This window comes from Camellia sinensis, chromosome 4 (genome assembly GCF_055761805.1).
Source record: "Camellia sinensis isolate YWXY chromosome 4, ASM5576180v1, whole genome shotgun sequence".
Lineage (NCBI taxonomy): Eukaryota > Viridiplantae > Streptophyta > Magnoliopsida > Ericales > Theaceae > Camellia > Camellia sinensis.
Window position 1 is genome coordinate 39,872,002 of NC_138964.1, and position 20,574 is coordinate 39,892,575.

Here is a 20,574-nt window from a genome sequence, read left to right on the forward strand (position 1 = left end):
ATTAAAAACTTGCAAAAATCTTTTCAAAACTCATAGAGTCTTTCCAATTAAATACACAACTCAAAACTCAATTAAAAAATTATTTTCAAAACTCATAACCAAACACAAACTTAAAAAAAATACAAACTTATGATAAATATATTTCTTAAATATTAAAAATTTTATTTTAAATATATAATTTTTATTTTAAATATATAGTTTTATTTTAAATATTTTATTTTATTTTATAAATATATTTTTAAATATTTTAATTTTTTTGTTATGTGTTTGGTTATGATTTGAGTGTAGAGTTTTGAAAATAATGTGGAGTTTCGAGTTATGTGTTTGGTTATGAAGTTTGAAAATAATTTTTAAAATGAGTTTTGAGTTATGTGTTTGATTACGATTTGAGTGTGAAGTTATATTTTGAGTTTAAAATATTAAAATTAAAAAAATTAAAATATTTACAAAGTAAAATAAAACGTTTAAATAAAAATTATATATTTAAAATAAAAAATAAAAGTTTTTAAACATTTTTTAATATTTTTAAAAAATAAATCTAAAAATACTGTTTCAAACCTGTCCTCCGATTCAAAAATATTTTTAATATTTTAAAAAGAAAGACAATAAAATCATTTACTAGTAACACCATTTATTTCAATTTAACAAAAAGAAAAAATTTGAAGAATGTCATGAAAATAGAAAAAATTACTGTAATTATTAAAATTATAGAAAAAATCCATGTATTTATCGGAAAAAACCTCAGGAAGGGTCAGTTTAATTTACCCTATATACTTTTAATCACAATTCCTTCCAATCTTGTTTTTAAAATAATTTCTAATCTAATTTCTAATCTTGCTTTAGATTGAGTCCAAACACACACGACTCTTCCTTATAAACCCTAGGGACTCCCTCAAGTCTGCTCTCTCTCTCTCTCTCGATCGACCACGACAACACAAAATCTCCCTCCACTGCCACCACCGCTTCTTTTGCTTCTTCCAAATCTGCCGCCGCGGAGTATCTGATCGTCAGTTTCCGCCGGCGGAGGCGGACGGAGGAGGCGGCGGCGAAGCAGTTATCGTTACCGGTAACTTCCCGGTGAGCGGTGAAACTTGAAGAAGTCTTTGATTATGAAGAAAGCACAATAAAGCAACAAGACCGAGCACACCTTCATCCCGAATTCTGTGAGGTTTCTTTCCTCTTGTTTGAAGATTGTCTCTTCCAACGTTCGCTCCGCCGGAGCCTCCGTCGCCGGCTCTATCTCCGGCGCTACCGACGACCACCACAACTCTACTTCTGTAAAATTTTGTCCATCTATACAAATTCTATATCTGATTCTATGAATTAGTTTTTATATTCTTAAACATATTATTAACACCAGCTCTTCAATAAATCTTTTTAACACCTTTTTTTTCACCTAACAGATTACCATTATCCCCTGAGTGGGACTCATTTGAACTCATGAATATTTGATTCTCGCATTTCTTATTCCCAACTTTTTCAGAATTCAAATTACAAGTACTTGTAATTCAATTCATTTAAAACCTTGCTCAACATCGAAATAATTAAATATTGATCTTTTTTTTTATTATTTTTTTTAAAATTCTGATTGTAGTTGTGCTTTTAATTTTGATGTTATCATTGTTTGATTGCGTGGTTTTAGTTGATAATAGTTGAGTTTGGATTTTGATTTTGGTTTTTTGGTTTCTAGGAAATTTTTTTAAAAATAAAATGAAATAAAATAAATTTAAGTAAGTCAATTAGTTGGATTTGCATTTGTTAGCAAAATTTCCTTTCTTTCTATTTCAGGTGATTCAGCTTTATCTAGACATTTCGGTAACCAAACAGGCCAGGCTGATTGGTTGAGTGAGGGTTTCTTTCTCTTGTGAGCAAAGAGAGGATTTCTCTAAGTTACCAATAGCAATTTTGTCATAATTATTCTTAAAGCTCTTCTATTGGAGAGAAGAATTGGGGGAAAAAGGGGGAAGAGATCATGGTCTTTAACAGAGATGAATTGGCTATATTTATGCTAAGATCTTGTAAATTCCTCCAAATGGAAGAGATTTTTTTTAATCTGTATCATCAATTAGTTGGCTATATTTATGGACTGTTTTAGGGTTATTTATCTGTAGGATTGGAAGACTGAAAGATACAAGGAAATTATCAAATCTGGAACTGTAAGTAGGAATTTATTTGTTCTTCATTATGATTACTTGTTCGTTCATCTATGTGGGTGATTATTCCGGATGAATGATTTCCAAGAAAATGGATTTGTGTTGTTAATGGGCAAGTGGGGCCCAGACCTAGAGTTTTGAGATTGATGGATGAGGCCAAGGCTGTTGTAAGATAGACATTTTACCTTATAAATGCAATTCTCACTTTGTCATGGCTCTTAAGTTTTCATTGTATTTGCATCTGTTATCCACAGTTAATTAGGTAAGACTACTTTTCTTTCCGAAGTTTAGTCAAATTCCACGTTCCTTTTCTTACATGAAGAATCATATTTGGATTAACCTTTTTGGCTGACGATTATACGGTAAAAAATTAGCATTCTGCTTTGCTGCAACTAAAAAAGTTCTTTTTCAATCCTTAAACCTTTTTTTATTATTATTCTATCAAATTAAATTTGATGAAAAATTTCTCAAAATCCATCTCCAACCTTTTCATAAAATGCTTATCAAATCAAGGGAAAAACACTTTTTTCATCACATTGAATGAAGCATTTGGAATATTCTCCATATTGAGTGAAGCATTACCAAATTTCATCGACAACATGAGCACTAGGCAAGCGAAGTTCTCCTGAACCAGGTGCTAGTGGCAGAAATAAGTTCAAGAGACATGTGCATATATTTAGTTCTTATAAGAAGGTAAAGCTCTTACAACAAGTGAATAAACATCTCGGAAGCATAGATATGGATACGGATACGATATGATACGGATACGGATATGGCGATATGATAAAACCTTAGTTGCAGGAATCGTGCAAACAGGTCGCGATTCTTAGTAAGAATCGCGATTCCGCGTTTCCTAGAAAGAAGCGTGTAAGAATCGCGTTTCTGTGGAGAGAGAAACGCGATTCAGTCCAAGATGGGATCGTTAAGGGGGGGAGAGAGAGAGAGAGACCTGGTTTCGCTGTCGCCTTCTCCTTCGACATCGACGTTGACCTTCGACATCGCCTGGACTTTCGACATCGACCTTCGATCTGCTCTCGCCTTGCGATCTACTCCTCTTCGCTTTCACCTTCAATCGTCTTGATATCGCCATGGCAATCGCCTTCGATCTGCTCACCTCCTTCTGCTTCTTCTTCTTCTCTCTCTCTCTCTCTCTCTCTCTCTCTCTTGTCGATTTCTGTTCTGTCTTCCCCCCTCCCGTTTTCACATATAACAAATATAATAAATAATATAATTTGTTATATAATAATAAATCTAATTAAATCAAATATAATAAAAAAAATCTAATAAGATTTATAAAATAATCTAATTCAATCAAATATAATAACAAAAATCTAATAAGATTTATAAAATAAATCATTATTTTACAATTTTTTATTATTTTACTGTTTTTTAACATATTTTATTATTTTACTATTTTTTATTTATAATATATATCAATTAAAAATTAAAAAAAAATTATATAAATAAATTAAAAATATTATCTATAAAAATAATACTTCAGATAAAAATAATAAATGTATTTAAAAATAATTATTTAACTCACCTTTATATAATAAATATATTTTAGAAATAATTATTAAATATATATATATATATATTACCGCTTCCCGAGGCGCTCCCAACCTAAGAAACTTCTATCAGCTCACGCTTCCCCGCTCCTGCTCCCGCTCCCGCTTCGTGCAACTAAGGATAAAACCTAAAAAATAGGACACCGGTACGGTTAGGATACGTTTGTGAAAAATATATTTTTTTAAATTATTAATAGTGAGTTACACATAAGCTAAAAAATATTGAGAAAGCACAATATAATTTTATAATGCAAAATACTAACTTTAAAGAATTTTGTATTAATTTAAGCTAGTAGCTTGTTTACTTTTTAAATTTTTAATAAGTTTTGCAAATATTTCATTTCAATATGAAGTTTAATATATTTATATTACAATAATAGAACAATTCACAACTTGTCCTTATGTTTTTTCCTTTGACATTGGTGAAAAATATTGTGTTCAAGTTTATTTGCTTATTTATTTATTGATATTTAATTTTATTATTGTTATATTCTCTTGTTAATTCTTACTTTCTATGTGGTTATAGAGGACATGCATGAAATAATTAGGATACATCAATTTGATAAATTCTATTATTTAACTCATTATGCTCTTCTTATCGAAAAACTTAATAAAGTATTAGAAAAATATTCTTATATTTATACTTGCAATTATATTATATTATATTACTATGCAAGAAATGTTACAATTCTAATTTCATAAAGCAAGTAAACATGACTTGGAGTATCCAATTAAGAAGTATCCGATACTTTTAATAAGTATCTGACACGTATCCGCGAGTATCCAAGGAGTATCTGTATCCGATACGAATACATCACCCTATTTGAAGTATCTGTGCTTCATAGAGAAACGTGTATCAAGGTAGGTTGATGTACGCCATAACTCATGACAATGCTAAATTCGGTAGGTTTATGATTTGTTTGACTACAGTGTTTACATATGTTTCAATGTACGGTATTTTATTTGAGTTTTTTTATTTTCTGAAATGTTTAGTTCATACAAGAAGGTCAAGTTCTTATAAGTGAATAAACATGTATTGAGGTAGGCCGATGTACACCATAAATTGAGTATTTACATATATTTCAAATGTGTCATATGTGACTTGAGCTTTTAATTTTCTGAAAGTTTTCATGCTACATTAGTTCTAGGTGCTTTAACTTTCTAATAATTTAATCTCATTATGCGAGCGTATAATCTAGGTGTCTATATTTATATGCATGTAGGTTAGTGTCATTGCCTTTTTAATTTTGGGCAGCGATATGACCCTTCATAGTTCATGGGGATGCTCTGAACTTATATTCTTTAGCTAAAGCTTATTTGTGATTCTCATTTTTCTCTTCCTTTTTGATTTCAGTAATTTTTGTTTGTCATGTGTTCTGGTTTTTCCAACTAACTTCTGCAGCTTGTTGGGTCGTGCGCTGCTATCTGTTACGTGGCAATTTGAGTTGGATACACAGATGTGCACTTAATCTTTGGTGTTTCTACAACTTTAGAGCATGTGCGGCTCAGCAGGGAGAGCTGAATAGTCAGTTGAAGCAGTAGCTCTGGAAGATCTAGGTATGCTATTCCAGTCCGTATCTCTCTACCAATGATAGGAATTGCCACTTCTTTTGTAACTGACTTTAGATACTCTGTATGATAGTTTTATCTGTTTCTCATTCTTTAGATGTTCTAGCCAATTCTTATTCAAGCTTTGAAACTTGATGTTGTTGATGAATATTTTTTAGATTGTGAATGCTTCATTCATTTGCTTGCCTAGTGCTCAAGTTATAGGGCTGTAAACAAGCGAAGTTCTTATGGTCATTTGCTTTGTTGTCATCCACGAACTTGTTTAAGTGCTCATTAATGACATCGTTCTTTTTCTACAGGAGAAACAAAATTCCAAGAAGGAAATTGAATAGCTTGAGTTGAAGTCTTGTTTTTACAAGCGTCAGTTCACCAAGAGCATTCACTAGCATACCTAATAAACCAGGTATGCATGGAAGCTGCCTATAATTATAATATATCTTTGCATTATTAGCCAAGCAAGTTGACTCAAATCTTGTTGACCTTTGATCCATTTTGCTTTGTTGTCACTTCTTTTAGGTCTCCAATTATAGGTGGCTTTTTGAATGCAAATATAGTTTATTAGAAGACCTTAACAAGTGCTTGCCTACTACTAGATGTTTGTGACTGTGTAGCTGTGTGTATATAAATACACATATAAATTTTCCTATGTATATGGTGATCTCATGTGCTCTTTCTTCATGTTGATTCCTTTTCATTTTTTATTTAAATGTAGTGCCTCTGTTCAGCTTCTTGCTTAATCATAATATTTTAGAGATTGTTTACACTAATCGTAGTATATTTATTTTATTTTATTTTGTTCTTTTCAGAGAGGAGGTAATAATTGTAACACAACACTCTGAAAATGGCAAACATAGCTGGGTCTTATGTCAAAGTTACAAGTAACTTCTGAATTGAAATCTCATCCCCACTGTGATTCATTCCTTCCTCTATGATTCATTCCTTCATATATAGCAACCATGTTCTGAGATTAATGAACCACCTTTTCATCTTCTAAAGTTCATGACCCTTTTCCATTGTCAAGCATAAGGTTTTTATTTTTAGCTGCTCAGTTACTTCAATTGGTATTGATTTTTACTAACCTTAGTTTTTGTTCTATTTATTATTTATTTAATGGAAATGGTTAAGTTTTATCATCAACTTAAGCACTAACTAGGGGCAAAATCATCTGTTATTGCCAGCTGAAACAATGAAATTTTAGTATATTGAAATTGAGGATTTTGTATTATTTTGGGATTGGCCAAGCACTACGTAAGTGCTCTTTCATCCCTAACCTGAACCCTAATTCATTTTTATATGAACTAGCCTTTCTCCGTTTTTCACATGGAGTTTGAATTATTTCGTTGGCCCCAACTCCAAGGGCTGTTCTCTAGAGAGACTCTAAATCGTGTTACATCTTGATTAAGAGAGTAATGTGATTCTGTGATATTCTTTTTCCTGGAAAATGCTTGACATGTCAACAAAACACCAAGTATCCCTCTTTTGTATAGTGTATTGCTCAGCTCTCTCTCCATTTTAATCTGTTTTTCTTTGTTCTTAGATCACTTATCAAAAAATTTATATTTTTCCTTACCTATCCAGTTGATGTATCTGGATGATGTTACCCCTGCATTTAATTTCAAGTCTAGTTGATTAATTCAAACTCTGATAAATCCTATAAACTTTTTAGACTTTTTTTCTTCTGATTTTTGTTTTCTTTAATTTTGAACAAATGAGTAAGTTTATTTCTATATTTCGAGCGACTTCTGAATTAATTTGTATTTTCATTATTTAGGTTAGAAATTGCTTGGAGAAATGAAAAATATGGTCAAAGAAGAAAGAATATTCAAGAACTTTGAGTTTTTCTTAAGTTTTTATTTTTTATTTTTTTAATGAGATTTTTATTGTGTAATCATAGTAAAAAACTTTTTATTCCTTAATTTTCATTGTATATATTTTTCTAACATTCAAGTTTCGTTTATGAAATATATGAGATTATTAGCTATTCATATGTGATCAATATTGCGATTCATAGGAAATTTTTGTACAAATAATGTTGATTATATTTTAGATATTAGTTTTGTTCATATTTTAATCACGGTTTATATGTTGTAATTGATAGTCACATTTTGTGGTTGAATTCTTTTTTTATTACACGTACTAACGGTGATGAGAAATATATATAACTGTGATTTTATCTCATTATTAATCATGAATTATTTAAGTTTATTTTTAGGTTTTATTGATTATTAATCATACTTAAAATTTGTGATTTAAATGTTTATTATCACGATCAAAACACTTGATAAAATTATTTTTTAATGACAGTCAAAAAGTGATAAAAAATCACCCTTAACAATTACACTCTCAAGATCATACTTTGACAAAATAAAAAATCCGTGATTAAATAACATACATCACACTTAAAGTAGTGCGGCTATCACATCCCTCAACCACTTATTACTTTCCATTGCCATAAACTACCTCTTACTAGCGATAATGATTTTTGGCCACCATTTTTGTGTTGAAAAGCACTTTCAATTACGACTTTAGGTGGCTAACCGGTTATTATCTCTAATCACTTCTTGTGGTCAATATTCACTTTTGGCCATTATCTCTCATCGCTAACAACCACCTCTAGTCACCATTTTTAACTGTCGATAATCACGTCCTGTAGCTTCTATTTTCACTTGTTTTCAAAATAAAATTTTAAAATATTTATATATGAAACATATTTTTTGTTTTCATTTTTACTAAAAATAAATATAAACATATTTATTGTTTCTTGTAACAAAAAAACAATAAACTATAAATTTTGCCAAACATCTTAATTGTAAACTGTTTTTTGCCAGTGAACTTTATAGATTAAGAGTTATGTTTGGCAAGAGCTATTTTATAACAAAACATTCATTGGAATTTTCTATTTATTTTCGATTGACTTACAAGTTGGTGAGCATAAAGAATGAAAACACACATGGCAAATTGCACTTATGATAGAGGAAGGAAAATGTTGAAAGATGGGTAGAGCGACGACAATAATTGTCCATTTCTAAATTTTTAGGATTTTAAAAATATTTGCAAAACATGAAAAATAAGAAAAATCAAATGTATCAAGTTTTGTACGGAAACGAAAGTTAAACAAATTCGAACCCTTTTTACAAATTTTCTAGAAATAGTAAGGTTGACTTGAATCCGCCAATCTGCCTATAGGTTGACCTGAATCTGTCAATTTGTCTATAAATTTATGGGTTTAGACCCTATTATTATATTAGAGGGAGAGAGAAGATAAACTCTGTATTGAATAGTATGAATAAGTTTTTTAGATGGTATGAGAGAGAAGCCAAACAAAACTAATTATCGACAACCCATTACATCTCTCTCTAGCTTTTTTTTTTTTTAAAAAAAAAAAATCTGGTTTGCTTCTGATTATTTGGATATAATGTGTTTGGCAACAAAATTCTTTGAACAATATTTATCTCTCCCTCTAACCTCGATTTTTAAATTGTTTTCTTCAACTACTTCTAGCTCTATTTGCATGCATCTATATATACTAGGAATGTGAGCCCACTTGATAGGTGTGTTTAAAATAAAAATTTTAATTTTAAATTTAAAATATATTTTCTATGTTGTTTAAGTGGTGAAAAGTGTTTTTTATTACGTCAATAGATTGTTATTGGTTGAGGTCTTATGCCCCTTTGTGTAACTATGATCTTTTTTCCTTTTGAATAGAAAAATTGACACTTACGCCTCGTTTGGGAACATGCTAATTTAGTAACTTTTTGGCTATTTGGTTAAAAAAGTAAGTAAAAAAAACTTATATGTTTGGGATGATTTTTTGGCTAATTATGAAAAGATGTGCAAAAAGTAGAGGGAAAAGAGAATCTTTGACTTTTTGATATGAGTTGTTGGCTTTTTAGCTAAAAAGATAACTTTTTGGCTTTTTGACTAAAAAGGTAAGTCCCTAAACGGGGACTATCACTTGGCAAAAAAAAAAAGAAGAGGTTCATAAAATCAAGTGAATTGTTCACTTTTAATAATAGTATAAATAAAAATATAGAAGATATACACATTTATCTATCTATACTATTATTAAATGAAGGTTGGATTTGGTGTCCAAACCTTCTTCTCATGCCACATGGCATATTTTTTTATCCTAAAAACAAAAATTACATAAAGTGTTGAAAGAAATTTGAATCTAAGATTTTCAGTTTGATTAGGAAATCTCGCATCACTTAGGCAATATATACATATTAGAATATTAATTTCTTTAATATTTGTTTTTATTTTTGCTTATTCTAATTGTGCGTGCAAATGCGTGTATCATCCGATAGTCTATACATATGGAAACTCAAAATATATATATTGTTATATATGTGTTTAGGTTCAAATTTTACTTTATTTTTTTTATTTTTATTTTTTTTTCATATAGGACTATATACATGTGTATGTAATTTTCTAAAAATTATTTATGACATTTTTTGATTGGCACCATTTTTTTTATTATTAAAATGTGAATATAATACAAAATAAGTTCATTAAAGTAAACGGGTTAGTCAAGTTGATTTGTCTAATTCGCACTCAATTTAACCCAACCCGTTTAAACCCAACCAATAAATGGGCAGGTTGGGTTGAATTATTTTATTACCTAACCTGTTTTAACCCGCCCATTTACTACCTCTATAAATTACTAACGCAAGTGATTAGATAAGAGTGGCGACTTCAGAAATTTTGATGAATGGGGATCACTTTATAAATTTAAGTTTTACAAATTTTAAAAACAAAAAACAACTTTTAAACTAAATAACATTTATTGTGTTTGGTTCTAAATTTTTAATAGTTTTTTTTTTTGAATTATATATATATATATATATATATATTAGTAATTTTCTTAGATGCATCTAAAAATATTTTTTTTTTGTGAAAAATGTACTGATTTTTTTAATTTTTTATACTTAGTCAATTTTTTTATATAAAAAAATTCACAAATATTTTACTTTTTAAATATGTTTAGATTAAAAGAATCTAAAAAGAAAGAAAAAAAAATTTACTTAAAATGTTTAAAAAATTCACCAAAGACGAGTAACCTCAAAATATAACTATATTGCCATATATACACGAGAAGATAAATGATAGGACATTATTGGATGATGATACCAATAACATAATATTACTATTGTATTGAACATTTTTTTTTTTTCATTTAATGGGATCTTTTAATTTTTTAAAACAACCAAAATATACAAAATAAAATATTACCAATGCAAATAAACTTTTTTTTTTTTTAAGAGCCTTCGTTGTGTAGCGGCCTCGCCCTTCCGACATCCGGCATTGATTGAAAATACTTATTAAAGAAGCCGTTTAGAGCGAAAGTGTTGACGCCATAAAAAAATTGAGACTGTGGTACAAGGAACCAAACCAAATTGAGGAGCTCGCCTCCTTCTCTAAGCTTTTGAAGATGGTAATTTTTTGGACCACTAATTGCAGCATAGCATAACATCCCCAACCACACCATTTTCAATTTTTCCCATTTCACCTCCTTATTACCTTCGTTTGACGAGTTCAATAATCACATCTTTACCGAAAAAATCCACCGCCTGGAAGAAATCCAATTTGGCTCCTTGTCCTTTTTCAACTTTTTCAAGAACAAAATAATATATTGCCGCCTCAATGAAATTTTTTATCATATCCGAGGGAGACCATTTGCGTCCTTCTTCTCTTGCTTGTGTTTTCACTTTTCTACATATAAGAGTTTTAAAAATTAAATTTTTTTATAAAAAATATTTAGGGACTAATTTCAATTGTCGCGAGGACAGATGCAAAAAGTCATCATGAAAAGTAAAAAAATGAGTTTTTAGAAATAAACTTTTAAAAATATTGCTAATAAATACATTTTTAGGGACAAAATAATTTGTTCTCAAAGATTTTTTTTTTTTGAGACACAACTTTTGGTTTCAAAAGGCTAATAATTCATCACTAAATATCTAATTTTATCGCTAAAAATAAAATAATAACACTTTTTGTAATAAAAATATTTTGTCCCTAAAAAGTAATATTGTTCCTAATTTTTTTTTTTGGTCTCAAATCATAATTTCTTGTAGTGATAGGATCCGTAATATACCTGAAACACACACGAGCATACATTATGGTATGCGCCAACTTCCAATCCGATACAACAACAGGCAACAACGAACGGCAGCTGAGGAGTAGATACATCATGTAATTTGATAGAGTTTTTCATGCTTCCTTGTCATCATCATGTCCACATGAGTTAGCACTATTTTCGGAAGTGCCTGTAACCGACTCTAAATCTGACTCTGACTTACTAGTATCATCATAAAAACGGTATAATATATCTGTTATGACGTGAATAATAATAATTTGGTCATGAAAAGCTGTAGAGCCAAAGAACCCCTCAAGACTCCCAAGGTCAATTGAGTTGTCTGCGGCACGACAAATAAATTGTATAATCATAGGATATAGCGTCCCAGGGTTACTATGCATGTACCTATTGAACTCGTATTGAATCCCAAACCTCCCAAACCTCCCAAACCACCCAAACGTTCCAAACCCAGGTATTCTACGCCATTTTGGACCCTTGTCTTCCTCTTCGAGTAGATCGATTTGCCCCATCTTTTTAGACCACTTCTTCTTTTCAAAAAACCAAGGAAATTTCTGCAACAATCGGATTGCCCATTTGCCTCTGCCGCACTTAATTAGCCAAAGCATCGCCCAATCAGAGAATAATAACAAAATGACTGCATAAATCTCCAAAGTTAGAGCTCCGACCAATAATACCCCTGTGATGACAATATCAACCATGGAGTAGTGCTGCTCGTGCCACTTCGCTTCCATGGCGATAAGCCGGAAGAGTCCTACCAACACAGACACCGTACACATGAAGCTGATAGAGCGAAAAATGCACCCTCTCTTGGTAAATGTTATGGGTGCTTTTGTGTATAACAAATCGTACATGAGCCCCATTTCAACCTCCAATATATCCCCAATATATGTATCATCATCCAGATTCATTGCATTCCGCAAATTTTTTTCTCCATACGATTTCATGAATGTAAATCTACCAATGTCATAATTCTCTATAAACTCTTTAAATTCCTTCACCAGCATGCAGGCCAAACTTAAAACTCCTTCATCTCTCTCCACTTGTTTGATAGGACTACCAAGACGAGCAAAAACGTACAAGAAAAAATAAAAGGGTACAATGTTTCCTGATTTATCATGGCATGCTAACTTAAGAGCCCATGTTCTCTCCCCATACTTAATAATTCCAGCCACGAATGCCGGAATTAACATAAATGAAAACCAGAAATGCCTCCAAGACATAACAATGACATAAATTGTCACAGTAGCTTGAACACCCATGCCCAAAAAATGCCTTATCCACAATTGATTATCTTCTAAAGAATAAGCAGTTATGGTATCTGGGCCACCAAGATGCAATAAAAGCAAGGGAGCCCATAATGCCTGTAATGCATTAGTGGGATTAGGAATATTATTTTGGGCACAAGAAAGCTTGCCAAGGGCAAAAATTGCCACTGAATCGGCCATTAAGTAGGCTAGCCAGACAATCACATTAATCCATTGTGACGACATATTCTTTCTGCGTTTGCCAAAGACGAAAAGAATGATTTGTAAAGTGAGACTAAGTAGAACCAGCATCCGAACATCCCACACATCCCATAGTATCTTCCACGATGCTGGAATCAGATTCATCACACCCTTCTCTTCTTTATCCACATGGAGAGAAAATTAAGTTACTATAAGTAAACATAGATGGATAAATATGAATTGAACATTGTTATCCAACCTAAAAAATTAGACTCACTTTTTAAATTCAATAATTTAACACTTAATTAGAATATCTAAAGTAACATTGTCTCTTATATCTTCTCTATCATCAACCAATCATCTCACTTACACATCATTGGGTCTAAAAAGTGAGATTGTATATCATTTTCCATCATGGTAACGCATTATAATTGAGAATGAATATTCAAAAATTTCTACAACACAACTCTTTTTTTTTTTAATTGTGCACCATATGCAAGTTATGATAATTTATGATGTCGATAGTACTACGAAGTGTCTTAACCAAACCACCTTTAGTTAAAACTAAAGAAATCAAAATGGTTCATAACTAAATAACCTAATGAATTATAATTAACACCACAATGAATCATAATCAACATTAAATAAGTCATAATTAAACGCCACTAGCATCATAAGTAAAGACTTTTTTAATCATAACCAAAATAACAATCACAATTAAAAATAAAAATAAAAATAACACAATAATCTCTAACTTCTGCACATAAAAAAAATAACAACCATAATAAATCATAACAAAGTCCTAACCAATACCCTAATAGGTCAAAACCAATATTACAATCGATTATAACCAAGCATCACAAAAGTCGTAACTAGGCATATGATACACTCCAAGGGTGTAAATTTGGCCTGGACTCAGCCCGGCTCATGTCTGGCCTCGCGGGCTCCTGCGAAAATTCAGGTCGAGTCAAAAAAATTAGGCCCAGACCTAGGGAGTATTCGGGCCTTGGGCGGCCTAAGCATGGAGGCTTGGGCTTGAGCGGGCTTGAACATTTTTTTTTGTTTTTTTTATTTTTTCTACCAAAATTCTATTATTTTCAGCTAAAAAAGACACTGGGCCTCGGGCAGGCCGGACCGGCCGGGCCTTGAGTGGGCCTTAAGCGAGCCTATGGGTCGGCCCGCGGGTCGGGCCAGGCAGGTCGAGCTTCAAAATGATGACCCAGACCCAAGCCCAAGGTCTCGGGCTAGGCTCAAGCCCGGGCCTAAATGGGCCGAGCTCACCCCGGGCCCCAGACGGGGCTTCAGGCCGCCCACAGACTACGAGCCATTTGTATACTCCTTTTTTTGAGGTGTGTTTTCATAGAATTTCTCATTAAAGTGAAAAGAAACGTTATAAATTCATAATTTATGTCTCTCAATTTACTCACAAAGGCATAATAAGAGAATTGGACCCCTTATATGATTGAGTTTGTAACATATCAAAATTGACACATAAGCTATCAACTCATTGTGAGACTTAAATTATGAATCTTAATCTTTTTTTCTAAAATCAATTAAAGCAACACGTTTTTTTTCTTTCCTATCTAAAAATAATGTGCCCCGTCTTTCACTGACAATTAATAATGATTAAAAAGAGAACATGCCATAATTTTTTTATTTTCATCCAATACACTAATTTTGAAAAGATAACGCTTGATGTGGATTCCACTAATTAACATAGTTTCATTTAATATTATAACTAGTTGGTGAGTTAATTGATAAATTAATTAATATTTCTAATATTACTGTGAAATAATTGTCTGTCTAACTCATGAATCACCTCACCTATTAATTTATTGATCTTGCTAATAATATAGCCCTAAGGACTATCAATAAGAAACACAAAATGCCAAAAAAAAATTATAATCTAAATACACTTTTTACGTATTTTTAAATATTAAAACAAATAGAAGGGTTAGATATTATTTTTTTAAAAAAAAGAAGATATAATTTAAACAATATATATTTTTAAGCATGACACATGCATTTTTGAGCGTGACATAAAAATTATTTTTTTTAATTTCTTTTTATATGTGCCATGCGAAATTTCTTTTTTGATTGATAAATACATCGTAATTATTCTGACCGCTAAAAAGTTTATAATTCTTTAGACGCCATATATATTGTTTAGTTTTCAAAAATAAAAATAAATATATTTTGAGTTAGATCTAGGTTAGATATGATGAGTAAAACATTGATAAATTTCTTTTTTGATTTTCAATATTGTATGAAGGTTTTTAAATTTCAAAAATCTTATATATGGTTAGATGGACCTATATTTCTATGAAATTTTTACTTCTTAATATTTTAAAATTTTGAGAAAATAAGAAATTTAGATTAATATTTTGGAGCTCATAGATATTTTCAGACGAAATTTAATTTTTAATCGGTAAATATTTTTAGAAATATTTTATAACAAAATAGGAAAATGTATATATTATTTTTGTATATTTATTAACATTTTAAAACTTTAATTAAGAAATTATATATTTATTCTTAAAATAAGTCTAATATATATCTATTGTATCTATATTAAAGTATATTTATATTTGAAAAACTATATAAGACTAAAACAGGCTAGTCTATAAACTATATTTTTAGCTTAAAACCAAAAAATTATAAGTCATCATTCCATTTAGAAAATATTTCATAATTATAAATATAAATTCTATCAATTTTCATTTAATGTTTTTCTCAATAAAATTAGGTCATTTGATAATTATAATGTGTAGCTAAAAATTTCATTCATATTTTCCATTTAAATATTTTAAAATTATATATAATTAAAATTATATTTAGACTTTTCTTTTAAATCTCAAAATAGATGTAACATAGATATGGTCAGAATTTTATTTTTGACATTCCATTTACAAATTTTTAAATTACGAAAAAAGAAGTAGATAGGCAAATAGTTTTATATTATCTATATTTTATGACACGCATTTTAAAATTTAAAAAATAAAATATTACAGGCTATAAATATGCACAGCACACGTATTTTTTGTTTTAATTTCTCTTTGATTAACAAATGTGCTATAAATATTTTGATGCCTAAATGTTTTTTTAATTCTATAGATGCCACATGAATTGTTTTAATTTCTCTTTTATTTTCAAAAATAAAAATAGAAAATTTTTAAATAAATATTTTTAAAATTTAAAATTATATAAGACTAATTTCATATTTGGAATTTTTTTAAAGATTTTTAAATTTCAAATTAGAGATGGCTAAATTTCTTTTTTGACTTTCTATATTAAGATTTTTGAATTCCAAAATTATAGGTATGTTTAGATGGCCAATATTTCTATGGCATGTGCATTTCTTAAAATTTAAAAATTTAATAAATTTAGATTAATACTTTGGAGCTCATAGAACATTTTCAGATGAAAAGTTTATCTTAGGGGGAATTATAGTATAGCGGGATAAAGAAAAAAAAAATACAAAATTATGTGAGGTGTAAGCGATTTTGTGATGGAATACAAGTGAAATATTCTTGTACCCCTCCTTGTTTATGTGAAAAAAAAACTTTTTTATTCCACTAGGATGTAATACCCCTTTCATTTTACTTAATATAAGTATAACTATGGTACACACTCTTAAAAAGTACGTACTATTGCAACTTACAATTAAAAAATAAAATAACATAATTTCATACTTTCTGAGACACAACTTAAAAAATATATATATGATAATTAAACACAACATGAGGCATAACTAAAAAACACATGAATTATAACTAAAATAATGTCATAATTAAAGAAGAAAATAGCATAATTAGAAATGCATAAGATGCACTCTTTTTAAGGATGTGTAATTATAAATCAATAGATTATTCAATCAGTAAAATAGATAAGAGGGGCCAACTAACACCAGACAACCCTCTCTCAATATTAATTATATGAGTATTTACCTGTTGAAAAATCAAATACGAGGTCTTGAACAGGCTCAGCAACGCAAGGAACCGCAACAAGGGATCTGCAAGTAACCCCTCAGGTAAAAAATCAAATACGAGGTCTACATTATTTTGCAAATATTTGAACCTCGAAAAACATTTCTCATAAACAACATTGTTAAGGCATTATGAATATAGAGATAACAATAATGTAGGACAAATCAAGATTAACTTTAAAGAAGTTAGAATCTCACTTGGTGACCCCTGCAATGATATTAAATTCTTATTGTGGCTAACATGTAAACTAAAAAATAGAAGTTAGCCAGTGCCAACTAATTAAAACGAAAACATATATTCTTAAAAAGAAGAAAAGAAAAACACTCTTTCGTACCTCTATTTTGTAGCCTGTGATGACTTTGAAAGCAAGAAGATCAATGATGATATGGTTGGTACTCCATATTACCTCCCAATCCTTATATTTATACAGAAACAAAGTATGTCAAAGGACAAAGGAAGAGAATAAATTACTTGCTTGCATTTTGGTGTAGGAAAAAATTGAGGAGAGAACAAATTACTTGCTTGCAATATGATTTTAGAGTAAAGGGAGAACAAATTACTTACTTGTTCCTTACATTTATATATACAAAGAAAGTGTATCAAAGGACAAAGAAGAAAAATAAAAACAAAACAATTTACTAGCTTGGAATCTAGTTTAGAAAACAAAAGTGAATTTAACCAGCCATATGGTGTTTAAAATTTGGCAACATTTGTCCTGCACTTGACATTTAACAGAATTTAGCCCGTTGACCAGAACTCTTGCACCGTACTAAGAGGTCAAGAGTTCGATACCTCCTACCTGCGTGAGGGTCCTATTCACCTTGCAGTTGTTTTGGGTATCTCTTTCTTTCTTTGGGAGTTTATTTGTAGTTCTCTATGTTATAATTGTTAATTCAAACTAGTTCAATGTTTTGAGAAAAAAATGTAATTAAAAAAGGGTTAACTACACTAATGGTCTTCACAGGATAAGTTATACTATATTTTAGTCCCGATTTTTAATTGTTCCATTTTTGTTCTCAAATTATGTGATTTGTTACACTTTAATCCCTAACGTTAATGCCATCAAAATTAATAACACAAAAGATGCATTTTTTTAAAAATTTATGAAATGCACCAAGTTCTAATTTTTTTGGTTAGTATTTTTTTAAAGATGCATTAATGGAATAATATGGATTAAAGTTTAAAAATTAAGGGAAATGAAACTGATTAGGTTGTGACCTTATGCTCCGTTTGTTTGGACAAAAAATATTTTTTATTGAAATTGTTTTTCAAAAAATGTTTTCTAGAAAAAACATTTTTTTATATTTAGTGATAGTGGTGGTGGTAGTGGTGTAACAAAGGTGGAGGTAGAGGTGGTGGCATGGTGGTGGGGTATTGACAACGGTGATGGTGGCACTAGCCGTGGCCGTGGTGATCGTGGTGCGGTGGTGGAGGTGAGGTGACGGTGGTAGTGGTAGTGTGGAGGCATTGTTAAGATTTTAGTCTGGAAAACATTTTTTATTTTTTAAAAGTAAAAACTATTTTCTGTCCATATAAACTTGTTTTCTATAAACTATAAAAAATATTTTTCATTAACTTTCATTTTCTATTGTTTCAAATACCAAAAAATACAAAAAAATATATATATATATATATATATGTTTTTTCAAAAAATGTTTTCCGACCAAACTCAAAAGGCTGCCTGCCATTTCTTTTGATAGGTTTGGTGGATGTTGTATTGATGTGCCCAACCTTTCATGAGGTTAAAGCAAATTAGGTTTTTTTTTAGTATTTAAATAACTTTTATTAATTTTTATATTATGAAATATTTTATGAAAATCATATGTTTAATTCTTGTAAGGGAAAATTACACTGGTACTCTTTACATTTTGCCCCTTATGCCATTTTAATCCCTACACTTTCAATTGATACAGTTTTAACCCTTAATTTTAAATTTTGTGTCACTTTGATCCAATTGATAATATCATTAATGTTTTTGACTGAAAATAATTACTAAATTGGTTGAGATAACTCACTGAAGTTAGTAAATTTATATAATTTTACTCTAAAAAATATGACACATACCACTTACATGCATATTTTTCATAAAACAATATTAAGAGTTATCAATTAGACTAAATTGAAACAAAAACATAAATTCATAATCAAAATCAAGTCAATTGAAATTATAATAACCAAAATGACACAAGAATCAAAATATAAGAATTACTGTTGCAATTTGTCCTTCTTGTAATTAAAATTCTAAGTGTTAATATTGGGAGCACTTTTGGATAATTATTTTTTTTAGTTAAGCTTTGAATATGAAGTTTTTATTTATTGATCCTTCAGAAAAGGAGTTTTTTTTTTTTTTTTTTTTTTAATGTATCATCACTCGAATAAAATTCTTTTCTGGGTCTGTTCATAAAGAATATTTTTCTCAATTTTTACAATTGAAGACTTTTGGACAGAGATTATTTGGCTGGGACTTGATAAAAAAAAAAAATTGAATTTCTTAGGGCTTGTTTCACGTTCAAATCAATTTTTGGGCGCTCAAAATCAAAAATTGTTTGGTTTTATAATTTTTTCAAAATTGTTTTAAATCAATTTTTCTATCTCCATTCGTCTCTTACATTCAACACATCAATTAATTATTTTTTTTCTCTCCTCTATTACATCATACACATCAATCAATAACGTTTTCTCTCGCACTCATCCATTCATCTACAAAAAAAATTACAAATCATCCCAAATTACAAATTCTATCTATACAATTATTAAGTGAATGTCTCAATTAGTGTAGTTAAACCTTACTCTTCTCATGCCACGTGACAATGTTTTATATAAATAGTGTTTTTTATTTATAAAAAATTACACAAAGATCCTCATGCCACGTGGCAGTGTTTTATATAAATAGTTGGTATAGTGAAGTCTTATTCTCTTCATACCATGATCATGAGTTTAAGATAAGAAAACTTATATCACTTAAGCTAAATATATATTATAATATTAATTTCATTATCACTTTCTTTTATTTTTACTAATTTGAATTGCACACATATTGCGCACACATATTACGTATGTCACTCGCTAGTTTTTAAAATATACAACTAAATAAATTTTTAAATTTTAAAAACTCTTTTAAAAAATATATCTTTCAAAATTGATTTTAAAACCAAACCAACCCAAACGAATTCTTTTAGTCTTTTGGGTAAGGGAAGTATTTTTTTTGTTGGATCTTTTAAAAATGACATGTTTTTTTTGTTGGAGACTCATCCAATATGGGGACTAAAGCATTGTTTGAATGGTCTACGGCCTGGTGTTTAACTGTCATGACCGGACTGACTAGTTGTAGGCCAATCAGTTTCTATAGGTAGAACCAAAGTATATCAACATCAAAGGACCAAAAAGAAGAGAATAGATTGCTTGCTTACACTTTGGTTTATAACAAAAATAAGGATCGAACAAACTACTTGCTTGCATTGCAGTTTGATTTAGAGAAAGGGACAACAAATTACTTGCTAGTTCATTACATTCATATACACAAAAGTGCATAAAAATAAAATAAAAAAAAGTATGCAATTTACTAGATTGGAAAGAAAACAAAACAGAATTTAACTAGCCATGGTGTTTAAATTTGAATTTGGGGTGATTATTGTGCTTTATGCACGGGTCACTGTTGTGCGGTCAATAGGGTCCATTATGGGTCTTATTTCAATAGTCTGAATCATTCACTATTTAGAGTATATCAAATAAAATATATTTGCAAAAAAATCAAAT

At 29.8% G+C, this 20,574-nt stretch overlaps 1 protein-coding gene and 1 long non-coding RNA gene across 11 annotated transcripts; one reads left to right on the forward strand and one right to left on the reverse strand.

The window, feature by feature from the left end:
• Positions 1 to 800: 800 nt before the first annotated feature.
• LOC114303550 (uncharacterized) lies at positions 801 to 7,277 on the forward strand. Of its 9 annotated transcripts, XR_014366363.1 has the most exons (6): positions 801 to 1,277; positions 1,789 to 5,278; positions 5,590 to 5,693; positions 5,807 to 5,944; positions 6,097 to 6,168; positions 7,062 to 7,277. It is a non-coding gene; the product is annotated as an uncharacterized LOC114303550 (long non-coding RNA). The 9 variants fall into 9 exon arrangements; XR_014366357.1 differs by having other exon boundaries at positions 5,590 to 5,944; XR_014366361.1 differs by lacking the exon at positions 5,807 to 5,944.
• Positions 7,278 to 10,357: 3,080 nt separating this feature from the next.
• Positions 10,358 to 17,253, reverse strand: LOC145824583 (uncharacterized). Of its 2 annotated transcripts, none has more exons than XM_082924664.1 (4): positions 17,153 to 17,253; positions 16,780 to 16,844; positions 11,385 to 13,008; positions 10,358 to 11,002 (listed from the first exon to the last, which is right to left on the reverse strand). In XM_082924664.1, exon 3 carries the CDS (start codon positions 12,995 to 12,997, stop codon positions 11,501 to 11,503), a length of 1,497 nt encoding a protein of 498 aa, XP_082780790.1. In that variant the 5' UTR covers positions 12,998 to 13,008; positions 16,780 to 16,844; positions 17,153 to 17,253; the 3' UTR covers positions 10,358 to 11,002; positions 11,385 to 11,500. The 2 variants fall into 2 exon arrangements, with proteins under 2 accessions (XP_082780790.1, XP_082780789.1); XM_082924663.1 differs by having other exon boundaries at positions 11,385 to 13,011; positions 17,153 to 17,252.
• Positions 17,254 to 20,574: the final 3,321 nt, after the last annotated feature.

Excerpts from the sequence above, each read along its gene's own strand:
- LOC145824583 (XM_082924664.1), bottom strand. The coding sequence starts at position 12,997 with ATGAATCTGATTCCAGCATCGTGGAAGATACTATGGGATGTGTGGGAT.